General features: G+C 48.7%; 1 protein-coding gene across 13 annotated transcripts in view; it reads right to left on the reverse strand.

Annotated features, from left to right (window-relative positions):
• Positions 1-17124, reverse strand: part of TRIP12 (thyroid hormone receptor interactor 12) — a 1145873-nt gene that overhangs the window by 447874 nt on the left and 680875 nt on the right. For all 13 annotated transcript variants that reach the window (XM_069213427.1, XM_069213421.1, XM_069213434.1 and 10 more), the window contains one exon: positions 2760-2964. In XM_069213427.1, coding sequence (XP_069069528.1) covers positions 2760-2964 — 205 coding nt within the window. The remainder of the gene's footprint in view (positions 1-2759; positions 2965-17124) is intronic.

Raw genomic sequence — 17124 nt, forward strand, 5'->3', positions numbered from 1 at the left:
GTGAAGGTCTGAGTGCAGATCTCTGCACTCAATCAATCAATGCTTATAAAGCGCGGCTACTCACCTGTGAGGGTCTCAAGGCGCGAGGGGGCCTCAAACAAAGTCACCAGGGTTGCTGGCGCGGTCCAGGCGTAGACGGGCTTGCCTTCAGCACAGTCGCCATTAAGAAGGGGAGGGGGCAGGGTGAGAAAGGAGCTTTGCAGGGGGGAGGGGGGCAGAGGCCCTGTTGCTGCGACAGAAGATCCTCTTAAAGCACCAGCCTTATCAGACAGACGCTTGTTCCCAAGAATTCTGGATCCCAATATATCCTTTCCTAATCCAGTACCTTTGGGATGCCTCAGGTCCAGTCATTTCTCATCTCTTTCAGAACTCTGGGTAGGAGAGATATCTGCACAAGTGCACACAGGAGTCCTGAGCTACAATCTAAGACAACGCATCCCAGAAGGAGAGCCATCTTAGAAACTGCAAAGCATAAAAATCCGGACATTACACGTTCTCGGCAGCGGAGAACAGATCGAGCCATGGCTCTCACCATTCACTGAAGAGACTGTGACACCATTGGATATGAGTGCCATTTGTGATCTACTAGGAATCAGCGACCAAGTCCATCCATGCTGGCATTTAGAGAACCTGCCATGTGGTGCACCCCCACGAATATCCCCTAATTTTCCTGCCACTTCTAGGGATTTGGTCCTTCTTGGCATGGGGTCCACTACCTCACCCCAACCTGTTTGCTGCAATACCATATGATGGTGGTGTTCTCACTGAGAACCTGCAGCAGCCTCGCTTTGATGGATGGTTAAAAAGGCTTTCAAACCCAAGAGGACAGTTTGCAGCTCCAGAAGGTAGACATTTTTGGTTTCAAATCAAATTTGTCCTCCCTTCCCTAGATCTCCTTCTGAGAGTATCGTTATGAGGTGCTGGGCAAGCCGAGGTTGTGTGACTGGAGGCCTCTCAAACCATTGTTTTGGGTTCGCCTTGGATCATATCGCCTCCAGTTTTCCTTTAACCCAGATATTTTACTTGTCCTTTAAAGTCCTTTTAGACATTTTCTGGCATAACTCTCGTTCTGCTACAGAATTCATAGAAATTAGGCAAACCACACATGCCTTGTGTGGATCAGTGGCTACTTTGTCCTGCTACATGGTGGACACTTAACAAAAAGAGAAACCTTTTGAGACTGAAGATCCTATGAGATGCAATAAAACAGGTTTACCCAGCAAAGATACATTGTGTGTAGCTGTAATTAAAAAAAATATATATATCTAAAACAATTGCTTTTCAAAACAGGTGTGAAAATGTCAGGGTGTTATGGGATGCCTCTCAACTCAGTCAGAAAACAGAAATGACACTGGGACTGAACTACCAGTACAATGAGTCATGGATAGTGAAAGCTTCTGGGGCCTTAGAAAGACAGGTGTCTACTTTCAAAGCGCTCCAATGTAAGACTACCTGGATGCACTTTTTCCCTATTGGTAGAAACTTTCAGCATTCTGTACATCAGATGCTGCAATACAGTTTTGAAATTATTTTATCCAGAATCCAAAAGTCTACATTTTGGGAGAAAAAAAAACTTGCCTTGGATAGAGTTTCAATGGGTGCTGCTCACCATATTGACCACTGCACCTAAGCGTATAGTCCTAAGGACAAATCTAATAAGAGGAAGTGTTCCAGGATCCCCACAGGCAGCAGCGATTTATTCAGGAATTTATGATTATCAATGAAGGACTGTTCTACAGCTAAGTTATCTTTCAAAGATTAAAATACGACACTTCTGCGCTAATAAGGCTCCTCATTTTCCCTTGTTTAATTTAAAAAAAAGCTGATAAGTGAAAGCCCAGAAAAAGAGGAACCAAATGTCCTCAGTGTCCAGGCCTTTGGTCACGTAATGAGGCTTAGAAACTACTTAGTACATAAATGGGCTATGTTAAACAAGTATGTGACCACTGTTTGATAAGCTTTGGTTACTGAGGATTTTGCTTGATGTCTGAATAATTTAAGCATATGAATCTATGAACGATGTGCAACCTGCAGAACTGCAAATAGAAATAATCAATGTTTTTCTTCTGGGGTTCCCTTCTGGGCTGAACCCGCAGACAACCAATCCACTACCTCACCCCAACAATGAGGACACAGAATTTACCAGAGACACAATCCCCAGGGCTCAATGCACGAAGATTTTAGAGGAGACAAACATGAAGAGAATTTAGAAGACAGCAGTGTTTGGTTAGTATACATGAACATTCCTGCTCATACCCCAATGGCAGAAAATAAAAATAAAAAAATCTATAAAAGTTCAACAATTTATCTATGAAAGTTCAAATGCAAGGCAACAAACTATTCCACGCAAGTTAATTTCTCAGTCTCAAGGCAGGAATACTATGGCCCGAAAAGGCATCTCAGTACCAGGACTGAAGACTTAGTTCACAAAGAAACCAGAGTGAGAATCCTTAAGTAGTAAGTTTCAGGAAGAATGTGCAAGTAACATTTCTCTGGCAATAGATACTCAACAACCCTGCTGAAAATTAATCATAAAACCGAAGAACTGAGGCTTCCAACACCTTTACGTCATTTGTCCGGTACTATGTTAAAGGTGTCAAGGTTATTACCATAGACTGGTTAAGTCTCCAGCGTGTACTACAACACTTCATTCACAATAACTTGCAGCTTTAATGTCCTGTCGGACACAAGGTAACTACCATGTGGATACAAACAGTTTAAATGGAATGAACCCAGGAATAAGTTAAAGCAATACTTACCCTTGTGGGCTAAGATCTAATGAATCATCTCTGCTATGCTGTAAGCTTGGGGAACCCAGGTCTGTAACTGTGTTGCTTGCAACAGTGGTTATGCCAGTGCTTATTGTAGTGGAAAGTAGAGTTCCTGATCCATTTGTGCATGCTTTAGGTGGACTTGTCAGCAGGGTCTCTGATTCTGCTAAATTTTTCACTTGATGCATCACCCCTTTAAAATGGTAATATGAAAGTTAATCACAGGGAGTCATTTTGCAACAAGCAATTCAAAGAAACATCGGAACGAAAAAGAAGTTGTAATGATTAGACAAGTAGGACATGAAACCTATTTAATTGTCCTCCATTTTTGCCTCTAATGCCTCCAAAATCCCTCCAACTGGATGGAGATGAAGAAGATGAGATTATCAAAGCAGATGACTTTGCATTTGCACAACACTCACTTAACCCAGGTTTGTTTTTCCCAAATGTGACTTTATTGGTGGGTTGCTTTCAAACACCATTTCATGAAATAAACTTTTACTTGTTTTCCAAGGAAGTTATCTGGCAAGGAGGCGAAAGATCAATGTAGGGGTAGCATTTATGTGGCCTACATCTTAAATGCACTTTCACTCCCCTTTCCGTTTCACTACCTTACTTATATCACCACCTTGCTTCACCACTTACAGTCAGCGAGGGAAAACGCCTTTGAAGAGAAAGGGTCTTACTCTAAAAGTCAACTGATAAGCAATATTTCTGATAAAGGTTGTGCTCTTGGCTATTCTGGCTTTCTCAAACAAACATTTCCTGAAAAAGTAGCCCACATAATCTAACTTTTTAAAAACTCACAATACATTTCTAATCTGATTAAACATTGCCTTGTTGTAAGGAAATGCCTCCTTGGCATGGCTACCCCCTGACTTTTTGTCTTTGCTGATGCTAGGTTTTGATGGAAAGTGTGCTGGGACCCTGCTAAGCAGGCCCCGCACCAGTGTTCTTTCCCTAAACTGTACCTTTGCTTCCAAAATTGGCACAGCGTTGGCACTCAGATAAGTCCCTTGTAACTGGTGCCCCTGGTACCAAGGGCCCTGATGCCAGGGAAGGTCTCTAAGGGCTGCAGCATGTCTTAGCCCTGGGGACCCCTCACTCAGCACATGCACACTACCTCACTGCTGGTGTGTGCTGGTGGGGAGAAAAAGACTAAGTTGACATGGCACTCCCCTCAGAGTGCCATGCCAACCTCACACTGCCTGTGGGTTAGCTAAGTCACCCCTCTAGAAGGCCTTACAGCCCTAAGACAGGGTGTACTATACCACAGGTGAGGGCATATGTGCATAAGCACTATGCCCCTACCGTGTCTAGGCAAAACGTTAGACATTGTAAGTGCAGGGTAGCCTTAAGAGTATAGGGTCTGGGAGTTTGTCAAACACGAACTCCACAGTTCCATAATGGCTACACTGAAATCTGGGAAGTTTGGTATCCAACTTCTCAGCACAATAAACGCACACTGATGCCAGTGTGGGGTTTATTGTAACATTCACCCAGAGGGCATCTTAGAGATGCCCCCTGAATACCAATCTGACTTCTAGTGTGGGGCTGACCAGTGTCTGCCAGCCTGCCACAACCAGACGAGTTGCTGGCCACATGGGGAGAGTGCCTTTGTCAATCTGTGGCCAGGAACAAAGCATGCACTGGGTGAAGGTGCTTCACACCTCCCCGTGCAGGAACTGTAACACTTGGTGGTAAGCCTCAAAGGCTTACCCCACTTTGTTACAGCACCCCAGGGCATCTCAGCTAGTGGAGATGCCCGCCCATCCGGCCACTGGCCCCACTTTTTGGCGGCTGGAGGAGATCATTAGAAAAATAAGGAGGAGCCACCCACCAGTCAGGACAGCCCCTAAGGTGCCCTGAGCTGAGGTGACCCCCTGCCTTTAGAAATCCTCCAACTTAGTTTTGGAGGATTCCCCCAATAGGATTAGGGATGTGCCACCCTCCCCAAAGGGAGGAGGCACAAAGAGGGTGTATCCACCCTCCAGGACAGTAGCCATTGGCTACTGCCCTCCCAGACCTAAACACACCACTAAATCTAGTATTTAGGGGCACCCCAGAACCCAGGAAATCATGTTCCTGCAACCTGAACTAAGAAGGACTGCTGACCTACAGGCCTGCAGAGACAACGGACAACGACCACTGCTTGGGCCCAGCCCTACCGGCCTGTCTCCAACTTCGAAAACCTGCTCCAGCGGCGCATCCGACAGGGACCAGCGACCTCTGAAGCCTCAGAGGACTGCCCTGGACTACAGGACCAAGAAACTCCTGTGAGCAGTGGCCCTGTTCGAAACCAGCTACATCTTTGCAACAAAGAAGCAACTTCCAAGGACTTCACGTTTCCCGCCGGAAGTGTGAGACTACACTCTGCACCCGACGCCCCCGGCTCGACCTGCAGAAAACCAACAACTCAGGGAGGACTCCCCGGCGACTGCAAGCCCGTGAGTAACCAGAGATGACCCCCATGAGCCCCCACAGTGACGCCTGCAGAGAGAATCCAGAGGCTCCACCTGACCGCGACTGCCTGTAACAAGGGACCCGATGCCTGGAACCAACACTGCACACGCAGCCCCCAGGACCTGAAGGAACCGAACTTCGACGCAGGAGTGACCCCAAGGCAACCCTCTGCCTTTCCCAGGTGGTGGCTGTTCCGAGAATCCCCTGCACCGCTAGAGTGACCCCGGGGTCCCTCCATTGAAACCTATACAAAACCAGACACCTGCTTTGCACACTACACCCGGCAGCCCCTGTGCCGCTGAGGGTGTGTTTTGTGTGCCTACTTGTGTCCTCCCCCAGTGCTCTACAATACCCCCCTGGTCTGCCCCCGAAGACGCAGACTGGAACCGGAGCACCCCTGTCTCCCATAGGCGCCTATGTGTTTTGGGCACCCCTTTGACCTCTGCACCTGACCGGCCCTGAGCTGCTGGTGTGGTAACTTTGGGGTTGCCTTAAACCCCCACCGGTGGGCTGCCTATGCCCCAAACTTGAGACTTGTGTTTTACTTACCTCCAAAACTAACCTTTACTTACCTCCCCCAGGAACTGTTGATTTTTGCACTGTGTCCACTTTGAAAATAGCTTATTGCCATTTTGTACAAAGACTAAGTGATATTGCTTTCATTCCAAGTGTCTAAAGTATCTAAGTGAAGTACCTTACATTTAACGTATTAACTGTAAATCTTGAACCTGTGGTTCTTAAAATAAACTAAGAAAATATATTTTTCAATATAAAAACCTATTGGCCTGGAGTAAGTCTGAGTGTGTGTTCCTCATTTATTGCCTGTGTGTGTACAACAAATGCTTAACATTACCCTCTGATAAGCCTACTAATCGACCACACTACCACAAAATAAAGCATTAGAATTATCTACTTTTGTCACTACCTTACCTCTAAGGGGAACCCTTGGACTTTGTGCACACTATTTCTTACTTTGAATAGTATATACAGAGCCAACTTCCTACAGCTGTGCTCAGCACATTATAATGTTTTACTTAGACCACCTCGTTAATTGCTCTATTTTGTAAGTTATTGGTTCCTGCATTTTCTTCATAAGTCTAGGATGGACTTTGAGTTTGAAAGGCATGTTAAACCCTTGCCAAGACTGCCCACTTTGCAGTACTATTGTGAGCAAAACAATGGCCGCATTAAACACTCCCTCCACCTTTCCTCACAGATGTTCTTTCTATCTTGATTTGTTATAGTAACTGAATTGGTAACTTTATTTGCTAGGATTGCAAAGATCAGAATAGTGGTTCTGAAGGCCCATTTCCTGTAATTTCTACTAAGCTTCTTGCCAACAGAGAACAACTGGGAAACTAAACTATGGTTAAGTATAAGTTGACATACTTTTCAAAACACAGAAATTGTGTTGCCAACCTTACTCTGCCTTTCGATAAAGTTCTGGTGAAACCAGATTGTTGTATTCCTTGGAGAAGGGGCAAAGTACTAAAACAATACTTAGAGCATTGTCCTTCTGCTGTTAGCTTGATACATGTATTTATTAATGTGATAGAGACTTCTAGTTGGAGATTCCTTACCTTTTAATTTCCCCAGGCGTCAGACTGGATCTGGAGATTTTACTTCGAGCAGTACCTCAGCATGTCGTCAGTTGGCATTGGTCGACTCCGCAGGAGTCATGTTCGCCATGAAGACTTTGCGGTCGTATATTGGCGCCACCCCAGGCGCTGAAGTCAGTTCTTTTCTTTCCGCGCCGATCCGGAGAGAGCTTCCTCAGCCATTTTTTTTTTTTTTTTACTACGTCAACACTTTTATCGCATTCTTTTGAAGAGTTTGTGGATGCATCAGAGGATGTCCCGCAAGACCGGATTCAAGCCCTGTGACTGAAAGAAGTCAGTGACCGATCCGCACAGCATGCGTCTTTGGTGCCTGGAGCACCATCACGACCCAAAGTCATGCTCTGAGTGTCTCCGCAGCGCCCACGGTCTTGTTCGAGAGGAAGGTCTCGAGACCGGTTGTGGAGTCACCACCAATCCTATTGGGGGAATCCTCCAAACTCAAGATGGAGGATTTCTCAAGACAGGGGTCCCCTCAGCTCAGGACACCTTAGGGACAATGGGCATATTCCTGGCCCAGACTTCCTGGTTTCATGAAAACCATGATGGTGAACCCCTTCTTTAACTGTCCGTTTCATGAGGCCCACCTTAGGGGTGTGCCTCGCCTGTAATGTGACACACCTTCTGAATATCTAATTTCCTGCCCGCTCTGGTGCCAAATGGGCCTCAGGTCAGGGGTGGTGTTTCCCAGGTCTGAGGGGAAGCCAGGGTCGCATATCAAATGCGGCAGAGGCTTTGAAGCCTCTGGCCTTGATATGCTAGATTCATTAGCCATCCTTTGAGGGGTGAGATCACCTTCTGCCGGGCAGGCATTGATGCAGGGGGTCAGAAACTTGTATGTGGAGGCAGGCTGGACTACATCATTCAGCTAACACACTCACGTGACTAGGAGGGATACATGGAGCAACACTAAGGTGCCCTCTGGGAGTATGGCTTCATAAATCCAATGCTGGTATCAGTATATATTAATTAAGACAATGTGTTTGATAGCAAACACGTTCTTTTCAGTGAAGCCATCATGTAGCTGAGTAACCAGTGCCCAGTACATGGTTTCCTGATCACTTGCAATGTCCAGCAATGGAACTAGGATTTACAGGGACACATCTGCTCATGTAGATGTGCCCTCATATGTAATGTAGTGCACCCTGCCTTAGGGGTGACTTTACATATAGTACATGTAGTGTACATGGTATGACAGAATGAGCATGCCATGTCATATTTTCAGAATGGTTTGAACAATTTCACCCATCCTGCATGGCAGTCTGCATGCAGTTTGTGTGCGGGCTCTTTACAGTGGCATAATACATGCTGCAGCAGTCTGGGATCCTGGTTAGTACTCATGCCTTGGGCAACCAGGTAACACTTACTACGGACATAAAGGGGTGCTAGTGTCCATGCCAACTGGGTTACAACTGAACATTTGCCTTGTTTAAAGGACTGGCTTGGGGCCTGGTTAGCAGAGACCACATGCACTACCAATCAACATCATCAGTACCAGTGAGTAAAAAGTGAGAGCAACCACACTAGAAAGTGTCACTTTCCTACAAGGAGTCACTCTGCCTTGTGACTCGAAAGACTTTGCTGAACAAAAACAACTTGCACGCATCTGGGCCAACACTAGATGACAGGAGAATGTAAAGCATGTGTATCTACAGCCACACATACCTCGAACACAAAGTTATGACTAAACCTAACAGATGTAAGGAATAGGGCTGTGAAATTGTTATGGTGCAGCCTGGGGATCATATGGCTCAGTGATGATTTCCTAGCAAATGGCATCTGTCATCTGTCATCACCAGGTAATCAAAAAATTGTTATGTAATGCGCCTTCCACGAGTACCCGTTGTACAAATATAAACACTTGCCTCAAAGTTCCACTGGAAGCAAGATACTTCTAAATCAGTGTAAGGTGTAAAGATTAAAAAAAAAAAAAAAAAAAAAAAAAGGGAGCCCAGTCCAGCACACTGCAATGGGGAACAGTGGAAAATTGAACCCCTATTGTGTAAGGATGCATTCCAGGCAACCACCCTCCCCCAGATGATGCGGTGAAGTGGCCACAATTTTAACTTTCAGAGTAGAACTGAAACAATCTTCCCTTACAGATATGTTTGCAAGTGGGGAGGAAGGGTGGATTGGTAAGGAATCTGCAACTAGAATGTCTTTACCAGATATCTCCTTACCAAAGGTAAGTAACTTGTACATCTGATATAGACTTCTAGTTGCAGATTCCTTACCTTAGAATAGATACCCAAGCAATGCCATCCTTGGAGGTGGGCTGCGAACCACGATCATACTAGAAAGTCCTGCAAGCCCGAATGACCAAAGTAGCCTTCCCAACAGACCTGACTGTCCAGGCAGTAATGTTTAGTAAACATGTGCAGGAATGCCCACAATGCTGCTTAGCAGAAATCCAGGAAAGGACTCCACGTTCTAACACTGTGGAAGTAGCACTTGCTCTGGTGGAATGAGCGTGCAAGACCTCAGGGGCTGCTTCTTTGCCAAAGCGTAGCACATCTTGATACAAAGGAGGACCCATCACGAAATGGAACGTTTCTGCACTGTCTTCTCTTTCTTTGCACCCACATATCCAACACAGAGTTGATCGTCCACCCGGAAATCTTCAGTACGATTGAGATGGAACGCCAACACTCCTTTTGGATCCAGGCGGTGGAGTCTCTCTCCTCCCCATGAGAAGGATGTGGAGGTGCATAAGAGGTAGGCAAAGTGGTGGACTGGCCTACATGAAAAGGTGTGACTACTTTGGAAAGGAAGGAAGCCTTAGTGCATAACACCACGTTGTCAGGGTGCACAGACAAAAATGGGGGCTTAGAGGATAGAGCCTGAAGCTCACTCACTCTGCAAGCAGAAGTGAAGGCAACAAGACAGTTTTGAAACAGTTTTGAAAGTAAAGAGCTCTAATGGACAATTGTGCATCGGCTCAAAGGGAGCACACATTAAGTAAGGACAAGATTGAGGTCCCACTGAGGCATGATAAACGGAGTGGGAGGAAACACATGGGTGAGGCCCTTAAGGAATCTACAAACAATAGGATTCTTAAAGAGTGAAGGCTGATCAGGCAACCTAAGATAAATAGCCTTTGAGGGTGCCCAAAGCTGAGCCCTGCTGGGCCAAAGAAAGAATGAACAAAAGAATCTCACAAAGAGGAGCAGAAAGGGGATCAACAGATATGTTGGTACACCATGCCACAAATGTATGCCAACGACAGGCGTCTACCGTTTTGGTGAATGGACGCCTAGCTGCCAAGATTACATCACAGACTTGGGTGAAAGTTCAAAAGCCATCAACTGCTGCCACTCAATCTCCATGCATGAAGGCGGATATTGGACAGGTTCGGGTGGAGAACCGTCCCCTGCTGCTGCGACAGAAGATCCTCCCAAAGGGGCAGTCTGAGTGGAGAATCGGCAGCCATGCTCAGTAGCTCTGGATACCATACTCTCCGTGCCCAGTCCGGAGCCACCAAGACTACTTGGCCCGGTCATTCTTGATCTTCTAGAGAACTCTGAACAGAAGTGATACAGGCGGAAAGGAGTAAAGGAAGCCGGAGTCCCACTCAAAACAAAAAGCATCTCCGAGCGAGGACAGCCCTGGAAATTCCAACACACAAAACAGCTGACATTGCATGTTCTCTGCAGAGGCGTACAGATCTAACCAAGGCTCTCCCCACTGCTGAAAGAGACCTTGCGCCACCTCAGGATGGTAACGCCATTCGAGATTGGCTATGCATCGACGGCTGACTTTGTCTGCTCTGGTGTTCAGAGAGCCTGCCAGTTGTTGAACCACCAGGGTGATGTCCTGATGTGCCAGACATGACCAGATGTGCAGTGCCTCCTGACAAAGGGTCCAGGACCCTACTCCACCGTGTTTTTGCAATACCACATGGCAGTAGTGTTGTCATTGAAAACACTTGCACCACTTTCCCTCAGAGAGGGAAGAAATGCTTTCAGCACAAACCTCATCACCCGGAGCTCCAAAAGACTGATATGCAGCCAGACTATGTCAGAGACCAGAGGCCTCTGATCTCCGCCTCTCCGGTGTGGCCACCCCATCCCAGAAATGACTCGTTCGTCACTATGGATAGATCTGGTTGGGGAAGGGAGAGGGATCTGTTGTTGACCCAATGCTGATTCGAAAGCCACCACTGCAGGTCTTTCACAGTCCCCCACCGAGATCTGGACCATGTCGAAGAGATTTCCCTGATGCTGCGCCCACTGGAACTTCAGGTCCCAATGCAGAGCCTGCATATGACATCTGGCATGTGTCACAAGCAAGATGCAGGAGGCCATGAGGCCCAGCAGCCTCAGAGTCAGTGTAGGAAAATGCCTCTCATGGCATGGTTACCCCATATCTTTTTGCCTTTTGTTGATACTAGTTATGAAAAATGTGCTGGAACCCTGCTAACCAGGCCCCAGCACCAGTGTTCTTTCCCTAAATCTGTACCTTTGTCTCCACAATTGGTACAACCCTGGCACACAGATAAGTCACTTGTAAATACAAAGGGCCCTTTGGCCAGGGTAGGTCTCTAAGAGCCGCAGCATGTATTATGCCACCCTGGGGACCCCTCACTCAGCACATGCACTGCCTCACAGCTTGTGTGTGCTGGTGGAGAGAAAAAGACCAAGTCGATGGCACTCCCCTCAGGGTGCCATGCCCACAACCCACTGCCTGAGGCATAGGTAAGCCACCCTTCTAGCAGACCTTACAGCCGTAAGGCAGGGTGCACTATACCACAGGTGAGAGCATAGTTGCATGAGCACTATGCCCCTACAGCGTCTAGACATTGTAAGTGCAGTGTAGCCATAAAGAGAACATGGTCTGGGAGTCTGTCAAATACGAACTCCACATTTCCAAATTGCCTACACTGAATACTGGGAAGTTTGGTATCAAACTTCTCAGCACAATAAATCTACACTGATGCCAGTGTGGGATTTATTGAAAAATGCACACAGAGGGCATCTTAGAGATGCCCCCTGTAAACCAGCCCAATTCCTAGTGTTAGGCTGACCAGTTCCTGCCAGCCTGCCACATCCAGACAGGTTACTGGCCACATGGGGTGAGTGACTGTCACTCTGTGGCCAGGAACAAAGCCTGCACTGGGTGGAGGTGCTTCTCTCCTCCCACTGCAGGAACTGTAACACCTGGTGGTGAGCGTCAAAGGCTCAAACCCTGGTGTTACAGCACCCCGGGGCACTCCAGCTGGTGGAGATTCCTGCCCCTCCGAAAACAGCCCCCACTTTTGGTGGCAAGTCCGGAGAAGATAATGAGAAAAACAAGGAGTCACCACCCACCAGTCAGTACAGTCCCTAAGGTGTCCTGAGCTGAGGATACCCCTGCCATAAGAAATCCTCCATCTTGTTTTGGAGGATTCCCCCAATAAGAATAGGGATGTGGCTCCCTCCCCTCAGGGAGGGAGCACAAAGAGGGTGTAGACACCCTCAAGGACAGTAGCCATTTACTACTGTCCCCCAGACCTAAACACACCCCTACACTGGGTATTTAGGGGAGACCCTGAACCCAGGAAATCAGATTCCTGCACCCTGAAGGACTGCTGACCTGAAAGCCTTGCAGAGACGACGGAGACGACAACTGATTTGGCCCCAGCCCTACCAGCCTGACTCAGAGGACTGACCTGCACCTAAAGGACCAAGAACCTCCAGAGGACAGCAGCTCTGTCCAAAAACTGCAACAAAGAAACCAACTTTAAAGAGACTCCCACCTCACTCCGCAAGGGTGAGTCTTCACACTCTGCACCCAACGCCCCGGCTCGTGTTCAGAGGAACCAACACCGCAGAGAGGAACCCCAGGCGACTCCAATGACGTGGACACCCTGAGTCATCCTCCTTGCACCCCCACAGCGACACCTGCAGTGAGGATACAGAGGCTCCCCCAGACCGCTGCCTGGTAACATAGGAACCCGATGCCTGGACAAAGCACTGCACCCGCAGCACCCAGGACCTAGAGGAACCACCTATCAGTGCAGGCGTGACCAGCAGGCAGCCCCCATCCCAGCCCAATCGGTGGCTGGCCCGAGAAGTCCCCCTTGTGCCCTGCCGCCATCTCCAGAGTGACCCCCAGGTACCTCCATTGCCTTCAACACAAAACCAGACACCTACTTTGCACACTGCACCCAGTCGCCCCCATGCCGCTGAGGGTGTGTTTTGTGTGCCTATGTGTGTCCCCCCCACAGTGCTCTACAAAACCCCCCTGATCTGGTCTCCGAGGACGCAGGTACTTACTGGCTTGCAGACTGGAACCGGAGCACCCCTGTGCTCCATAGGCGCCTATGTTATTTGGGCCAATTGTTTTTGTATAGAACAATATCTTTTTTTAATTTATTTTAGAACCACAAGTTTAAGATTTGAAGTAAATACATAAAATGCAAGGTACTCCACACAGTTAAGTTAGGAACTTTGAATTAGAGCAATAACATACACGTTTTAGTTAAAATGGCAATAAGCTATTTTAAAAGTGGACAGTGCAAAATTATCAGTTCCTGGGGGAGGTAAGTATTGGTTAGTTTTTCAGGTAAGTAAAGCACTTAAAAGTTCAAGTTCCTGGGCATAGGCAGCCCACAGTTGGGGGTTCAAGGCAACCCCAAAGTCACCGCACCAGCAACACAGGGCCGGTCAGGTGCAGCGGTCACAGGAGGGCCCAAAACACATAGGCGCCTATGGAGAACAGGGGTGCTCCGGTTCCAGTCTGCGAACAGGTAAGTACCTGGGTCTTCGGAGGGCAGTCCAAGGGGGTTTTGTAGAGCACGGGGGGGGACGGACGACACAAGTAGGCACACAAAACACACCCTCAGCGGCACAGGGGCGGCCGGGTGCAGTGTGCAAAGCAGGTGTCTGGTTTGGTATAGGAATCAATGGAGGGACCCGGGGGTCACTCTAGCGGTGCAGGCAGGGCACAGGGGGGCTTCTCGGGACAGCCACCGGCTGGGCTAGGTAGAGGGTCGCCTGAAGGTCACTCCTGTACTGGAGTTCGGTTCCTTCTGGTCCTGAGGACTGTGGGTGCAGTGTTTGGTCCAAGCGTCGGGTTCCTTGTTACTGGCAGCTGAGGTCAGGGGGAGCCTCTATATTCTCTGAATGCGTCGATGTGGGGGTCCATGGTGGTTGCCTCGGGCTACTCATGAGGTCGAAGTTGCCTGGGAGTCCTCCCTGTAGTGTTGGCTTTCTGGAGCTCGAGCCGGGGGCGTCGGGTGCAGAGGGTGAAGTCTCACGCTTCTGGCGGGAAGAGTGAAGTCTTTAAAAGTTGATAGAAAGTTGAAAAATGTTGCTGTAGGTGAACAGTGCTGCTGTTCTCTGGAGTTTCTTGGTCCTTCGGATTTCAGGGCAGTCCTCTGAGGTTTCAGAGGTCGCTGGTCCTTATCAGATGCGTCGCTGTGCAGTTTTCTTTGAGTCTGGAGGGCTTTCAGGTCAGCAGTCCTTGTTTCAGGTTGCAGGAATCTGATTTCCTGGGTTCTGGGTCACCCCTAAATACTACATTTAGGGGTGTGTGTAGGTCAGGAGGGCAGTGGCCGATGGCTACAGTCCTGGAGGGTGACTACACCCTCTTTGTGCCTCCTCCATGAGGGGAGGGGGGCACATCCCTAATCCTATTGCGGGAATCCTTCAAACTCAATATGGAGGATTTCTCAAGGCAGGGGTCACCTCAGCTCAGGACAGCTTAGGGGCTGTCCTGACTGGTAGGTGGCTCCTCCTTGTTTTTCTCATTATCTCCTCCAGCCTTGCTGCCAAAAGTGTGGGCAGTGGATGGAGGGGCGGGCATCTCCACTAGCTGGGATGCCCTGGGGTGGTGTAACAAAAGGTATGAGCCTTTGAGGCTCAGCGCCAGGTGTTACAGTTCCTGCAGGGGGGAGGTGAAAAGCACCTCCACTCAATACAGGCTTTGTTCCTGGCCACAGAGTGACAAAGGCACTCTCCCCATGTGGCCAGAAACTCATCTGGTTGTGGCAAGCTGGCAGAAACTGGTCAGCCTAGCACTAGGAATCGGACTGGTATTCAGGGGGCATCTCTAAGATGCCCTCTGGGTGCATTTTTACAATAAATCTCACACTGGCATCACTGTGCATTTATTGTACTGAGAAGTTTGATACTAAACTTCCCAGATTTCAGTGTAGCCATTATGGAACTGTGGAGTTCGTATTTGACAAACTCCCAGACCATATACTCTTTATGGCTGCCTTGCACTTACAATGTCTAAGGTTTTGCTTAGACACTGTAGGGGCATAGTGCTCATGCACATATGCCTTCACCTGTGGTATAGTGCACCCTGCCCTAGGGCTGTAAGGCCTGCTACAGGGGTGACTTATCTATGCCATAGGCAGTGTAAGGTTGGCATGGCACTCTTTTTCTCCCCACCAACACACACAAGCTGTGAGGCAGTGTGCATGTGCTGAGTGAGGGGTCCCCAGGGTGGCATAATACATGCTGCAGCCCTTAGAGACCTTCCCTGGCATCAGGGCCCTTGGTACCAGGGGTACCATTAACAAGGGACTTATCTGGGTGCCAGGGCTGTGCCAATTGTGGAAGCAAAGGTACAGTTTAGGGAAAGAACACTGGTGCTGGGGATGGTTAGCAGAGTCCCAGCACACTTTCAATCATAACTGTCATCAGAAAACGGTGAAAAGTCAGGGGGTAGCCATGCCAAGGAGGCATTTCCTTACAGCATGTCCTTAAGGGTCTGTTGAACATGCCCTGAGAAACCAGATGTTCGTAACCAGGCATGGTGCCTCAAAACCACAGTTGATGCAACCAATCTACCCAGAGAGTCAGTCTTGTCCAGTCCACAATTAATTGTGAACTTAGCCCTATCCCTCACATCAGCAACAGCTTAAGGGATGACGGCCCAGGCCTCCTCTGAGACCTGTGTGACTGTATCCCACAGTGAATCGGTGTACCCAGGGAGTTGGTTACGTCCAGCCCACATCGGTTAGTTAACTTTGCCACATCTCTCCTATCAGTAACAGCTTTGGAGATGATAGCACTGGCCTCCTCCAATATCTGCGACAAGACTTGAGCGACCAAATCCCACAGTGTTTGTGTAACGGCCCAAAAGGCATGGGGTGTTCACTGACCGCACCGATAGACCAGAGGAAGAAAACATCTGCTTCCCAAATTGTTCCAGCCTTTTTTGATTCCCTATCCAGAGGTGTGGAAGGGAATGAGTCAGAGGATGAGGTTGCCTGGATAAAAAGGCTCTCAGGTGTGGGGTGTTGCGATAGTAATTTAGGGTCGTTTTGGATGGGCTGATGGCGGCGTGTGATTGTCCTGTTCACAGGAGCCCCTGTGTTGGATCTGGACCAAGTACCCAAAAGGACATTGGTGAGGGCTTCACTGAATGGAAGAGTCTCCGAGGTGAAAACTCCTGGTTGAAGAACCTCCGCCAGGCGATTAAACTTGACCTGAACAGCATGCAGCTCAAGGCAGAGGACCTCAACCACCCTACTGACCACCATGGAATAAGTAACTCCCTCCGTCGTAGCCACGATAAGCGGAGACAGCATGCCAACGTCTGGAGAGGTATCCAGGCCACTGGCCTCGCTCAACTCCTGTGCCCAGTCCATGTTAGGATCATCCTGGTATTCATAAGGGTCCAGGGACCCCTCCAATCCTTCCCCCAATTCAAACCCATAAGAATAAGGGTCAGAATACAACCTGTGGTGAATAGGCCCCATTTTAGGAGGCGGCATCCGCTGACACTGCTCTGAATCAGAGTCTGCAGGATCGAGTTGACGTCGATAGTGGGCACCACCGACTTTGGGAGCATCAACATTCAAACAGGCGCTGGGGAAGGTCCCGATGGTACGTCCAGCATCGCTACGGATCCGAGAGCGAATCCGCAGGGGACTTCGGTGGCCGGAGTCACCGGCACGGAAACTGAAGGCCCTCCAACCTAACCCCTTGCGCCCAAAGGCACCGTAGCAGGGACAGACTTCCCAAAAGTGAGGTGCATGGCCTCACAGAATTCCTTTAATTGGGCAGGGGGTCGCCCCTGTCCCCTAAAACTCAGGGAGGCACGGAGCAGACCCAAAAGCAGGCTTCGAGGACGGAGGCCTAGAGCATCGATGCTCCTCCGGCGTCGCATCAGCCGAGTGGCAGGCTGAAGTCAAAGGTGAAGAGATTTCTTTGACTTATTACCTTGACCTGAAGACTTCGAGGACGAGTGGTGGTGGTTCTGCGAATGTTCAAGACCATCCTCTCGAGCAAGATCGATGCAAAGTTGAGCGCCGGGCCGCCATAAGCTTGAGGGACCGC

The sequence above is a fragment of the Pleurodeles waltl genome, chromosome 11, assembly GCF_031143425.1.
Source record: "Pleurodeles waltl isolate 20211129_DDA chromosome 11, aPleWal1.hap1.20221129, whole genome shotgun sequence".
Lineage (NCBI taxonomy): Eukaryota > Metazoa > Chordata > Amphibia > Caudata > Salamandridae > Pleurodeles > Pleurodeles waltl.